This window comes from Rhinolophus sinicus, chromosome 5 (genome assembly GCF_057876585.1).
Source record: "Rhinolophus sinicus isolate RSI-liver-muscle chromosome 5, RSI-T2T, whole genome shotgun sequence".
Classification (NCBI taxonomy): domain Eukaryota; kingdom Metazoa; phylum Chordata; class Mammalia; order Chiroptera; family Rhinolophidae; genus Rhinolophus; species Rhinolophus sinicus.
The window spans coordinates 8398654-8411138 of NC_142505.1; the positions used below are offsets into that span (position 1 = coordinate 8398654).

Genomic DNA, 12485 nt, shown 5'->3' on the forward strand with positions numbered 1-12485 from the left:
AGTGATGTGTGCGAGCACACACAGATGGCACACATCTACAGGGTCACATACACACGTCGACACCTCATGCCATGGTAACAGTGTCTGTAGGCCCTCAGACCTATTCTGGTGACGCCTGGGAGAGATGGCAGCACGAGCAGAACCCCCACCCAGCACTCAGGGGCAGCCACGGCCCCTCTCCTTCCAGGTCAGCTCACGTCACACCCTCCTTCCTCCAGCCTCAGCCTGTCTAGGTGGGGTTTCTGGTCATCTCGGGCCACCACTGCTGAGCCCCTGCAAGCCTCAATAGCAGTTCCCAGACCCCGATCCTAAAAGGGGACTCTTTTTTTTTCTTCCAAGGACAATAAATATTTGCTCTTTGGGAAACTGCTGGTGGGAGAGTACAGGGTTTGGCCCAGTGGCGGGGAATGTCCAGGGCAGTTCAGGGAGGCCGCAGGCCATGCTGTGGGGAGGGGTGGGACACCCTCCGGAAGCTGGACCAGCAGGAGAGCCGGGCAGCCAGGGCTGGGGCTGCACCTCACTTTGTTCCCTTTGACCCCAGCCTTAGGCCTTTGTTTTCTCCTTTGCCCAGCACAGTGGCACCCCCTCCTTCCGTCTCTCCCATCTCAGACCCCGAACCTCATCCCATTGAGAGCCCTTTCTCTACTCCCTCTCACCTTTGTCCACTCCCCACCGCTTTTCCACGCACCCACTCAGTATGCTCCAACTTGAAGTCTGACTCTTTGGACTAAAGAAGGGTTTCAGTATCCCCAGACACATTTCCAATCTACCTCCTTAGACCAGCTCCTGAGGCAGGCCCCTGAGAGCAGAGCATACCCTTCAGACTGGGCCCCTGAAGTCCAGGCTGTGCCCTCCTTCCATAAGGGACCGAGCCTGGCCAACAGTGTCCCTCTGCCTGTCCCCCATAGGCACTGGTCCCTGGAGGATCCTGCCTGCCCACCCTTCCATTCTCCTCATTTCGGCTCCCAAATATAGCGGCCGTGGCCACAGCCAGCCAGGACACCACAGCCCCAAGCGTCAGTCCTGGGCCAGGATCAGAGGGGCAGGAGCTGATTATAGGTCCCTGGGCCAAACCCAGGGCTTGCCTGCCAGCCCACTGGGCCCTGCCACCCCCACCCCCAGAACCACAAGGTTGGAGCATCTGGTCCCGTCAGCACAGTGGGCAGAGGGAGGGGCCTGAGGGGTGTGTTTGGCTTGCTGAGGACAGAGTTGTCTGTGTGTGGCGTTGGGGGTGGCGAGAATGGTCTGGGACTCAGGGCAGTGACTGTCCTCTGAACCCAGCATCACTTGGCCCCACTGGTAGCCATTGTACAGATGAGGAAACTGAGGCCAGGAGGAGCTAGGACCAGCCTGGGTCACAAGAGCAGAAGGAGTCTCCTGCCTTCCCCTTAGCCACTCCTCCCCATCTTTCAAGTCCTGGGGCTGTGCCTCCGGGAAGCAAGCCACATCCTGTTGGTGGCAGAGCAGCCCTGCTGGGAAGTCCTCCATGGAGTCAGACTTTCACCGAAGGCTCTACGGGTGCGGGATGGTACAGATATTCCTCTCCTCTGGGCCCGCGTGTCTGTCTCATGCCACCTCTAGCCAGAGTTGCTGGGCATCTCCTGCTCCACTTGGGGCCTCAGTCCCCCCATCTGTGCGGCTGGGCAGGGACGAGTGGCCCTGCGTGGGGTCTGTATTTATGGGCACCCAGCATGTGGTGGTGAGTTCACGTCTATGTAGATACACACTTGTGCCCTGGTGGGTGAGCTGCAGCCATTGGACCTGCCCACGCCTGGACGGGGTCTCCAGGACCTGCTGCACAGCAACATTTGACCTACTTCTAAGGCTCTGGGTCTGGCCCAGGCCGCGTTCTCGACTCCTCCGGGAAGTGTGGGCCTGCATCCCAGCCCAGAGGCCGTGGGCCAGGAGAGGCGGTCTGGGGCGGGCCAGGGCAGCCTGCAGAGCCTGCGGCCAGGGGGACAAGGGCACGTGGGGAGCCAGACCCTTCTTCCCTGACTCTGGTTCCTGGGCCCAAGGGACAGCCAGACCTCACCCATCCCTCCCTTCCCTCACCCCGTACACGTGGCCACTGTATTCTGAGCTCCCTAAATTGGCTCTGATGGAATGAGGGACATTCCTCATGCCCCTCTGAACGTTACCAGCAAGGTCTGCCAAGCACTCACCCCTGCTGTTTGCCAAGACTTTACCCCACCCTGCCCCGCCCTTGTCTATAGGGCAGCAGGCAATGCCAGTCTGGAAAACCAGCAGCCCCTGTCCTGGGTCTGGGGTCTGGGGTCTGGGTTTAGAGTCCTAGGTCCTGGGTCTTGGGTCTTGATTTCTAGATCTGGACTCTGGATTTAGAGTCCTGGGTCCTGGGCCTGGGGTCTGGAGTCTGGGTTTAAGGTCTGGGTTTGGACCAAGGTCTGGGTCTGGTCCCCAGAGCGAGGTCTGGTCCTGGGCTCTGGGTTCCAGTTTCTAAATTTGGGGTTCAGATCCTGAGACCTGAGTCTGGGCTCTGGGTATAGGGGGTCCCAGGTTCCAGGTCGGCAGTTTGGGGTCTGGGTTGGGATCCTGGGTTCTGGGCTTTGGGTTCAGGATCCAAAATTTTGTTTCTATCTCTTCTGCGCCCCCTGCTGGCTGGTCATCATGGTTGCATCCCTGTCGGTACCGCCGGGCCAACCCAGCTTTTCAGGCTGTTGAGGGGACTCTCAGCCAATGGACAGGAGGGGGAGGAAGAGCAGGCCTGAGTTGAGGTAGCAGCAGGTGGGCTTGGGGCAGCTACTAAGACTGCTCCCTGCAGTCACCAAAACTCTGGTCAGTTAGTCAGCAAGTCCCCTCTGTCCCCCAGCTCCCCTGGATCCACTCCATGGATGGGGTTTGGCGAGGGGTTCCAGCACCCCTGTGAGAGGTGGGTAAAATGAGATTTGGGGGACATTTGCTCATCTAACACTTATTGGGTGCCTACTGTATACCGGGCTCTGTTCTAGGCTCGGGATGTATAGCTGTGAAAGAACAAATTCCTCCTATGCCAGCTGACACTCATGGGGAGGGGAATATACATAAGAAACAAGATTACAAGGAAACAAGCCCATTTTAGGGTATGCAGGGATGGGGAGTCACAGTGAGAGACAGGGTAGAGGGAGCATGTCCTGGGTAGTTTCAGGAGGCTTCTCAGAGGAGGTGACATCTCCAGTGGTTACAAGGAGCAAGCCAGGGCCAAGGTCTCAGACAAGGGTATCAGAGGGAGGAAACAATCTGTGCAAAGGCAGGCGAGACTGGATAGAACCTAGAAGTAGACCAGTGTGGCCAGGAGTCTCCTGCCTTTATTCACGGGCTGCTCAGAAGTCACGGCCCACATCTTCCCCAGCATTCCTCTTGGTGAGGGTGAGGGGAGGTAAGGTGGGTGCCCTCAGAGAGGGCTCTGGAACATGGCACCTGTGAGTCTGCCTCAGACGGGGCCACCACTTTGATACTGGTGCTGAAAGAGCCTGTACCCCAGCTCTCCAGGACCCCCTGGCCCTGCCAGGATCTTGTCTGCTGGTCTGTCACTCCTGAAGAGCATGGAGCTCAGGCTGGGACCTGGGAGAGAGATGAGAGCCAAGCAAGCCTTGGTGTGGCCTGTCCTTGCTGCCCACTGCCCAGCCCTCCCTCTCGAAATGTCCTCCCACTGCCTCCCCCCGTTCACCTGCTTGCCCACTGCCCACCCCCTGCCTTGCTCCTGGCCTCAACAGCCAGTCCTGCTGGCAGTCAAGGGGCCTGGCCCTGGGACCCACTGCTCAGGCTGATCCTGCAGAGTCCCTGCTGGGGGCTGGATGTTAGTTATAGGCTGAGAGTGGTCCTGTGGGTGAGCGCCGCGGCACTGTTGCTCCAGGGTGCCAGAGCTCAGACAGTCAAAGGCCCAGCCTTAGCCTTTACCTGAGCCCTGAGGAGGGAGTGGCAGATGGCTCTGTGCTTGGTGTCCCACTGCAGGACCACATCTACCCCTGTGCATGAGGGAAAGGCACCAAGACAGCCCTCTCCCCAGACCTCTGACAGGCAGAGGAAGGTGGCACTGCGTGGCTCTCTGGCTGGCTGCCTGAGTCTGCTTGCCCACCCGGTATCACAGAGCTGTGGCCCAGGTGGCCCATGTCACTCACCTACGGCTGTTCAAGCTGATATTGTGTGGTTTCTGAGGGAAGAAAGTTGTGTGTGAACAAAAGGAGATTGGGAGTCTGGGTGACCCTGTGTATGTCTTCTGCCCTGGGCCTCAGTTTCCCCGTGGTGAATGAGAAGGGATTATAGTGTCTTATGGCCGTGCCTGTGGGTGGTTGGAACTCCTGCATGATATCCAGAGTCAGTTGTCCTGAGGGTCAGCAGGCCTGGGCAATGGAGCCGCCCAGAGACCTCTCTCTGTGCGTCCCCCTCTGGCTGTCTTCTCCTCTTGTGGTATTTCTGGCTGTCTCTGTGGACCCTCCTCCCACCCCTTTCTTTCTCAATACTCTTGCCAAACATCTGGAAGAAAGTGAAAAACTTGCCTCCCCCCAGCACCGGATGTTGTCAGATTTCCAGATGTGGGGTGTTCTGCCCTCCAGATGAGGGGAGGAATGTCCTGTATCTCAGCTAGGAGGGGGCCCATCCCTGGACTGCTGTCCCCCTCACCATGAAGCTGAGTGACAGGATAAGAGAGACCTGGGCTAGCAGGAAGATAGTGGGGGTACCCAGGTAGAGGCCAGGTGACTCTTTCCCTCACGCTGCAGTCCCAGGCCACACCTGGGAAATTCCCAAGAGTCTAGGGGGGAAAAAGGGGGGCATTGCCTCTGAAGTTTCTATCAAAGGCTCCAGGCACTTAAAAATAACAAAGGACACCTCCTTCCCACCCCCCAGCACAGACTCTGGGCAAGGAATGGAGCCCAATGTGTTTGCAAGATGTCACACTCTCAGAGTTCTGTGCCTGGGAGGACTTTATGCTACTTCAGCCTTCCCTGCTCCCCCCCATCTCCCTAAATGGTGGCCCTACCAGGCTGTACTCTGTCACTGCCATTTGCTGAGGGCTCTTGGGGGCACTAAGGCTAGGAACTGGGCGTGATCATCCTGAGAGGGGAACCAGGGGGGTAAACCTCGCCCAGCTCCCTGGAGTCCCTCAGAGAGGCAGACACTCCCAGGGCCTCCACCAGAAAGATTGGTGGAGGGAAACATGGGCGCAGCATCTGAGAGAGCTTCCGGAAGAGGGGTCAGTGGGGGTCGAGCCTTGAGTGTGCCAAGCAGAGGAGGGGCAACGGCACTCAGGGCAGAGGATACAGTGTGTACAAGGCCCTGAGGTGGGGCAAGTGGGTCACAAGGGCTGTAAAGAGAGGCAATAAGAAGTGAGGGTGAAACCCAGAAACTAGCCTCAGGGCCAGGCAGGTTTTGATGAAGGAGGCTGTGGGGGCTGTTTAGCTATTGAAATGGGCTGGATGACCACCCTTGAGGCAGTGGCACCCATTCTACTGCCACTTGGGGTGTTCCCGGAGACCCTTGGACTAATGGCTGGGGCTACAGCTGCCTGTGAGCCATGACACCCACACAGACACATAAACACCCAGACACAAACACACAGAGACAACACACAGACAGGCAACAGGCCACCCCCCACCCCCGTGCCTGAGACAGAGGCAGCACACAGGACCCCCACACACACACCTAAAGGCACCCAGGCAACACACAGATACACACACCCTCCCACCATAATTATACCCCACACACATGCAAACACACAGACACACAGAGACAACACACATACGCAGACACACGCAGACACCTCCGCCCCCTCTACACAGACAGACACAGACACCTGGGCATTCCATGCACAGATGGGAAGTTTAACTCCAGAAGTGCCTTAGGTGATCCCAGTCCTTCTGTCCCCAACACAACATACTACACGCACTGGTCCAGCCTTCTGCATCTGTTCAATATATTGATCCACTGAGGGGCAGTGGTGTCCTGCACATATATGGACGTGTGCATTTGAGGGTGTGCTTGTGTGTTGAGCAGTGGCCTCTGTCCTCCCCTCCCCCTCTCCCCAACAGGTGATTGGAAGGAATGGACAGCCCTCCCTCTCCCACACCCATTCCTGAGCCTGAACAATGCCCTCCCCAGGCCCCAAAATAGCCCCTGAGCCTGGCCAATGTCCTTTTATGGCCCTGTCCCTATTGTGCACTGTGGGGGTGGGGCTGGGGGCATGAGGTGTCCAGGCAGGATAAAGGCCAGACGAGGGAGGCTCACCTACCCTGTTCTCTGCTTCCTTCTCTCCACGTTCCTTCTCTCTGCTTACAGCCCCCATGGCCCCCAAAAAGCCAGAACCCAAGAAGGATGAGGCCAAGGCAGCCCCCAAAGCAGCTCCAGCTCCAGCTCCAGCTCCAGCGCCCGCTGCCCCTGAACCTGAGCGCCCCAAGGAGGTTGAGTTTGATGCTTCCAAGATCAAGGTGGGTATGGGAGCAGGGTTTTGGCAGGAAGGGTTGGGCAGGTAAGTGGATCCCAGAGCAGACCTGCCAGTGGCAGGCCAGGCTCCAGAAAGTGAGCAGTGAACTGAAGCTAGAAGCTTCTGTGTGGAGGTGAGACCAGCCCTGGGGTTTCAGGCACCAGGAAGGCTGCAGCAGAAGGGATGGTGGGCAGACATCAGCAGGAATCCCCCGTGCTGCTGAGGGAACGTCTTTTCGGTGCATCCTTACCCTTCTCTCTGGACCTCACATCCTCAGGGAATCCTGGAGTTGCCTGCCCCCCACCCTGCAGCCAGGCAGGGATCCTCTTTGTCCAGCTGTGGGGGTCTCAAGTCCATGCCAAGTCCCCCAGGGTGGATAGGGTGGGGAGTGAGGGGAAGCGAGACCGCTGCCCAGGCTGGGTCACACTCACCCCTGCCAAGGTGCCTGAGCCCCAGAGTTGTGACAGCCTCAGCTTTTAGGTGGGGAAATTGAAGCACAGGCTGGTAGGTCATGCAGGAAGCTGGTCTCAGGGCTGTGACTAGTGGCCCTAGGAGCCCTTCCCTGGCTAGGAGTCTTTCTCAGAGTCTAAACTTGGAGGGCGAGCCATGACTCCCACCTGTGGCATCCGCATAGCGGCACGCAGCCTGCGTCCTGCCTGTTCCTTGTTCTTGGCTGGCCCCCAGCCACTGCGGCCCGGGCTGCTGGCTGAGGGGGAGCCCGCCCAGCCCCTCATGGCTCCCATCTGCACTGATCCAACTCCTGTTTGAGTTGGTAGGCAGCTATCTTGTCCCTTGAGACACAGGTTCAAATTCCTTTCCTGCTCTGAGGCTTGGTTTCTTCAGTTGTGGAATGGGGACAACTCACAGCAGGGGCTCCCTGGAGTTGGCCCTTTGACCCCCAACTACCCCCCAGGCCCCAGGCTTGTGTCCCACAGCCCCCCTGGTGAGGCTCCGACCACCCTGCGCCCATGGTGCCGCTGTCCAGTCTCACGGGACCTGAAGTTGACATACATTCCCCTACAAGAGGAGGGAATAGTGAGGCCCCACTTGTGTTCCCCTTGCTCCTGTCCCTCAGCTGGCTGCTGCAGGGCAGGAAACTTTGCCAGGAGCCCAGGGAACCTAATATCAGCAGGCTTCCTGGTGGAGACAGAGAGCTCTTGGGGGCCAGGAGGAACCACCATTCCAGGGTATCCCCTTCTCTGGTGTGTGCTATGGAAGTTAGTGGGGCCCCGAGGGAGCAGCAGTGGGAGAGATGCTAGTCATGTACCCCTCCCCCAAGCTCCTTTCCCTCCTGTGACCTTGACCTTGGGGCAAGTGCCTGCAGTGATAAAAATAGACCTGGTATCGGGTGAGGAGGGGGAGACCAGGGGAGACTGGGTCCCAGGAGGCCTCCTGACCGCAGGTGGCCCCTGATGGTTGCCTCAGCAAACACTCAACAGCACCATCTTAGCTCCCTGCCATGCTGCCAGTGTGTGGGGCACGGGGGGGCTGCCTTGCGCTCATGAATGGGGTGGGTAAGACCCAGGTGTAGGTAGGGCCATGTGAGTGACAGTGCCCAGCCTTGAGGGCTCTGTGAGGGGCAGACAAACACACGCACATACGCACGTGTGTAAAGACACATGCATGTACACATGTACATCACACACACACACACACACACACACCTTGTTGAGATGAGGCCTTCCACCTCATTCATGGGGACCATCTTCCCACTGGGCCCCAGGCCTGCTGGGATGGCAACGCCCGTCTGGTCAGATCTTGTGGCTTCAGGTGCATTTGTCCAGGATCAGGGGCATCAGGTGAGGCCCACCCTGGGCTGGGACTGAAGGTACCAGGCCTCCCTACTCAGCACTTCCCCCGATGTGGCCCCCCCAGGTGTCAGGGTCCAAGTGCACGAAGACCCAAGGCTTGCAGGTTGAACAGGTGTGGATGTCTAAAGAGGGTGTCTACGTGGACAGCAGGGCGGGGGAAGCTGGCATGTTGCATGGGGACAGGTTGGGGCCGCTGAGAAGGTGAAGCTTGGGCTGGCCACAGTCACCAGGAGGAAGCCTGGCCCCAGCCTCCGAGCCAGGCACTCAGAATCTTTGGGGTCTCCTTTCAGATCGAGTTTACACCGGAGCAGATTGAAGGTGAGTGGGGACTGAGCCCAGGGGCTGCAGGGTTGGGCCTGGGGTCCCCAGTCTGCGTCCTGCCAGCAGTGTGGGTAAGTGGGGTGGGCTTACTCTTGGAGTGTCCACAGCTCCCGCCTTGTCCCGGCAGAGTTCAAGGAAGCCTTCATGCTGTTCGACCGTACACCCAAGGGTGAGATGAAGATTACATATGGGCAGTGTGGGGACGTCCTGAGGGCGCTGGGCCAGAACCCCACTCAGGCTGAGGTGCTCCGTGTCCTGGGGAAGCCAAAGCAGGAAGGTTGGTACACCCAGCCTGAGATGTCCCTGTTAGTGCCAGTCCCTAGGGAAACTGCCTGGGTGGGCTGCCGTCTGTGGTGGGACAAGACGGGAATCTCCCTGCTGTGCACTGTCCTGACAGGCTCACAGCAGTGAGGTGTTCAGCAGATGATGGTTCGCTGTGCCCTTTGGCCCCGTGCTGATGGGCCAGGCCTCCTGGTCATGGGGACTGACGACAGGCAGACTAGCTTCAGTGGCGGGTGTGAGGGCGGGCCAGGGGATCTCCCTGTCCCTCCTTGCCTCCTCAGTATCGCTCTGTGGGTCAGGGCCAGCTCCCCTCACCACAGTGGCTGGAGAAGTTTGCCTGCTTTGTCCCAAGGAGGAGTGAATCCCAAGTCCTTGCCACAGGTTCAAAAGTCCCCGGGAAGGCCTCTATTGGCCTTAGCTGCTCCTGACCAATCACAGGTGGTGAGGAAAGTGGGGTCTATCAGAAAGTGACACTAGTATAGACTGTTTCCCAAAAGGAAAACAGAGGTGCCAATGCAGCAACTCTCCTTGGAAACAGTAAAGGCGAGATGAGGGATGCATTTCTCAGTTGACTGTCAAGTGCCTTGTGATGGAGTGTTTTGTAAATGACAGCTCGTGTTGAGTGCTTTGGAAACTGTAAGGGCAATAGCTCCTCATGATGGGGCCCAGGGGAAGGGTGTGTCCCGCCTGCCCCTCAGAGCCTGGGCCTTGGGACCATCTCTCCACAGAGCTGAACACCAAGATGATGGACTTTGACACATTCCTGCCCATGCTCCAGCACATTGCCAAGAACAAGGACACGGGCACCTACGAGGACTTTGTGGAGGGGCTGAGGGTCTTCGACAAGGAGGGCAACGGCACGGTCATGGGCGCCGAGCTCCGCCACGTGCTGGCCACACTGGGTGAGAGCAGCCTTCCCCGCCCCCACACTTCCTTCCGGTTACCCTGGGAGAAACCACTCTGTCCTTCCCCAGGCCTGTATCTCATCTGAAATGGAGAGACACAGTCAAGGCACCTCTATGACAGGCAACAGAAATGTGGGGGATTTAGAAGTTCAGGTAGGGAATAAATGAAGTGTGTTGGTGTAGCTCACAGAATGGAAGGGGGATGGGAGCAGCTCTGGGGACAGGGTGGAGCAGGTGGTGCATCCGGGGGATCAATTCAGTCCTGGTGTTCATTGCCTCCAGGGCTACATCATCTGAGTGGCTGAGTAGGTCAGGTGCCTGCCTATTTGGCATCCTGACCCCACTGGCAGGTGCCTGGCTAGCAGGGACACCCCCTTCTCAAAGGGACTTTTGCCTACAGTAAATGTTTATTGAGCATCTACTGTGTGCGTAGACTTGTGCAGGTGTCTAGGGTTATATGGGTGTAGCTGGGAAGTAGAGGGGGGGAAACTGCAGTCAGCATTCTGGTGGGGGGACCAGCACAACACACACAAAAGCACAGAGTCAGCAAAGTGTCTAATTCGCCTGGGGAACAGGGATGGAGTCTCTTGGTCCCTTCCACAGTCATCCACTGAGGTTCCCAGCTCGACGCAGCCTATCAAGGGCAGAGGACGATACATACTGGTGACTTGAATACTGTTCAAGATGGTACCGTTATGGGCAGAGCCCAGGATTGGAGGGGGCACCAGGCCTGCACCTCAGGCCCTGCCCTTTGTGACTTGTCACTGATTCTCCCGGTCTCAGAAATGGGGGTTATGGCCAAGGCCTTGTGAGCAATGAGGGCGACGCCAACGTGAGGTGTGGGAATACTGCAGAGGCAGACCCCCTGTCCAGAGGGGCTCATTGTGGCCTCCTTTGCACCTCTGGATGGTGCTGACTCAGCCTCCCATATTCACCAGGTGAGAGGCTGACAGAAGATGAGGTGGAGAAATTGATGGCTGGGCAAGAAGACTCCAATGGCTGCATCAACTACGAAGGTGGGCTTAGCAGGGCGGGAACTCTTCTGGGGGGACACTGGGACCCTGGACACCTACCCTTGGCTTGCCAAGGCTGAACCCATGCCACTTACTCTCCCTTTCTTTTTAGCATTCGTGAAGCACATCATGGCCAGCTGAACCTCTCAGCCCAGGTGAGATCCCGACTCTCTTCCACACCTGCTCTCACCTTTGCCACCTCTGTTGCTCTCAGCCTTGTTGTCCCCCTCATGCCTCTGTCATCCAAATCCCTGTTGCCACCAACTCCAGCTTCAGTTGGCATCCGGCTGCCTTGCTCGACTCCCGTCCACCATAACCTGTGACCCCTTTGCTCTCAGGGAGCCCAGGGGAGGCCATGCTGGGGACAGCTCATCTCCCATTCATGATGTTGACACCAGTGGCCTAGAGTTGTGAGAAGGAGGGGAACACATCGAGACTCCTGCGCCTGCTCTTTCTCTACAACCCTGTGATGTCTCTGTGTAGCTGTCATCTCCCGTCCCATCAAGCTGCCCTCACCTGTGACTGCATCTCTGTCCTCACCCCATGTGCCTCATGAATAAAAGCCTTCTTGCCTTCCTCCCTTGCTTCTTTCTCTCCTTCCTTCCTTCCTTCCCTCCCTCCCTGCTCCCCTCCCTCTCTCCGTCCTTCCTTTCTTCCTCTCTGGTCCTTTGGTTGACTTCTATAAATGCTATGGGCCACACATGGCAAGCCCTGGACAAAACAGAAGGAGTCATTTTGAAATGCTGCTCACCTAATCAAAACCTCCATCAAAACTCATCCGATCAAAACTGTCCCATCTGGTGTACCACCGTATGAGCCTGCCCACAGGACACTGAGGTAGGGGCAGGGCTGAGCTAGGAGAGGCCTAGGTTCCTTCCCTTGCCCAGTCTGCCCCTTCCCCCATGCTGTGGCCCCTAACAGAGATGCCACTGGGAGCCTGAGAACACTGTCTGAGCTGTCTCAGTCCATGACCAGCAATCAGGGAACCATGGGTCATCGGCCCAGAGACACCCATATCACAGGTGGGGAAACTGAGGCTCAGAGCAGAGAATGACTTCGCCTGAGTCACACTGGGAAAGGGTGGCAAGGCAGGAGCTGACTTTGTCCCCAGGCGGTCAGAGCTGAAGAGGCCTTAGACCCCTTCTTGACTCAGATGGGGAAACTGAGGCACTCTGCCTACACTGTGGCTCTATGCCTGAGGAAAAGGCCTTACTGGGGCAGCACCTCGGGTCTACCAGAGGGCTCCTTAGCCCCGGGCTTTGTGTGCAATCCCAAGTGTGCCGTGAATGAAGAGAGGCACACGTCTCCGCAAATGTCTGCCCCGCTGCCATATCCTGCTCTGGGGCAGGGCCCCTCTCTTCCCCGCCCCTCAGAACACAGTGGGGAGAGTGAGGGGAAGCTTCCTGGAGGAGGATCTGCCCTTTCCTGGTGCTTAGCCTGGCTGGCTGGTGGGGCAAGGGTCAGAGGCCCCTGTGGCCTCACTACGGTGGCCTCAGCTAGTGGGGTTGTTCCATGTGCATGTGTGACCTTGCTGGACTCTGGGTAGCCTCCCTGGCCAATTAGTGGCTGAGGACCCCTTCAGAGAGAGCAGGAGCTCCCTTTGGCCCCCATCATGGCAGGGAGCCATCTGATGTGGCCGATGCCCTTCTGGGCAGCCCCCAGCTCCTGTCTGTCCCAGCCACCTCACTCCTGGACACCAAGCCCAGAACTGCTGAGCACCCCTTCAAGTCTCCAGGGA

The 12485-nt window shown here is 58.0% G+C and overlaps 1 protein-coding gene across 1 annotated transcript; it reads left to right on the top strand.

The window, feature by feature from the left end:
- The first annotated feature begins 6201 nt into the window (after nucleotides 1-6201).
- Nucleotides 6202-11324, top strand: MYL3 (myosin light chain 3). Its single transcript, XM_019724019.3, has 7 exons — nucleotides 6202-6419; nucleotides 8517-8544; nucleotides 8675-8824; nucleotides 9558-9731; nucleotides 10673-10750; nucleotides 10860-10902; nucleotides 11086-11324. The coding sequence occupies exons 1-6, from the start codon at nucleotides 6276-6278 to the stop codon at nucleotides 10886-10888; spliced, it is 603 nt and encodes a 200-aa protein (XP_019579578.1). The 5' UTR covers nucleotides 6202-6275; the 3' UTR covers nucleotides 10889-10902; nucleotides 11086-11324.
- Nucleotides 11325-12485: the final 1161 nt, after the last annotated feature.

What these genes read in the sequence shown, in the direction of transcription:
- MYL3 (XM_019724019.3), top strand. Translation starts at nt 6,276, where the DNA reads ATGGCCCCCAAAAAGCCAGAACCCAAGAAGGATGAGGCCAAGGCAGCC. An exon ending in TACACCGGAGCAGATTGAAG is followed by an intron (nt 8,545 to 8,674) that starts GTGAGTGGGGAC and finishes TTGTCCCGGCAG; the next exon opens with AGTTCAAGGAAGCCTTCATG. An exon ending in TGGCTGCATCAACTACGAAG is followed by an intron (nt 10,751 to 10,859) that starts GTGGGCTTAGCA and finishes CTTTCTTTTTAG; the next exon opens with CATTCGTGAAGCACATCATG.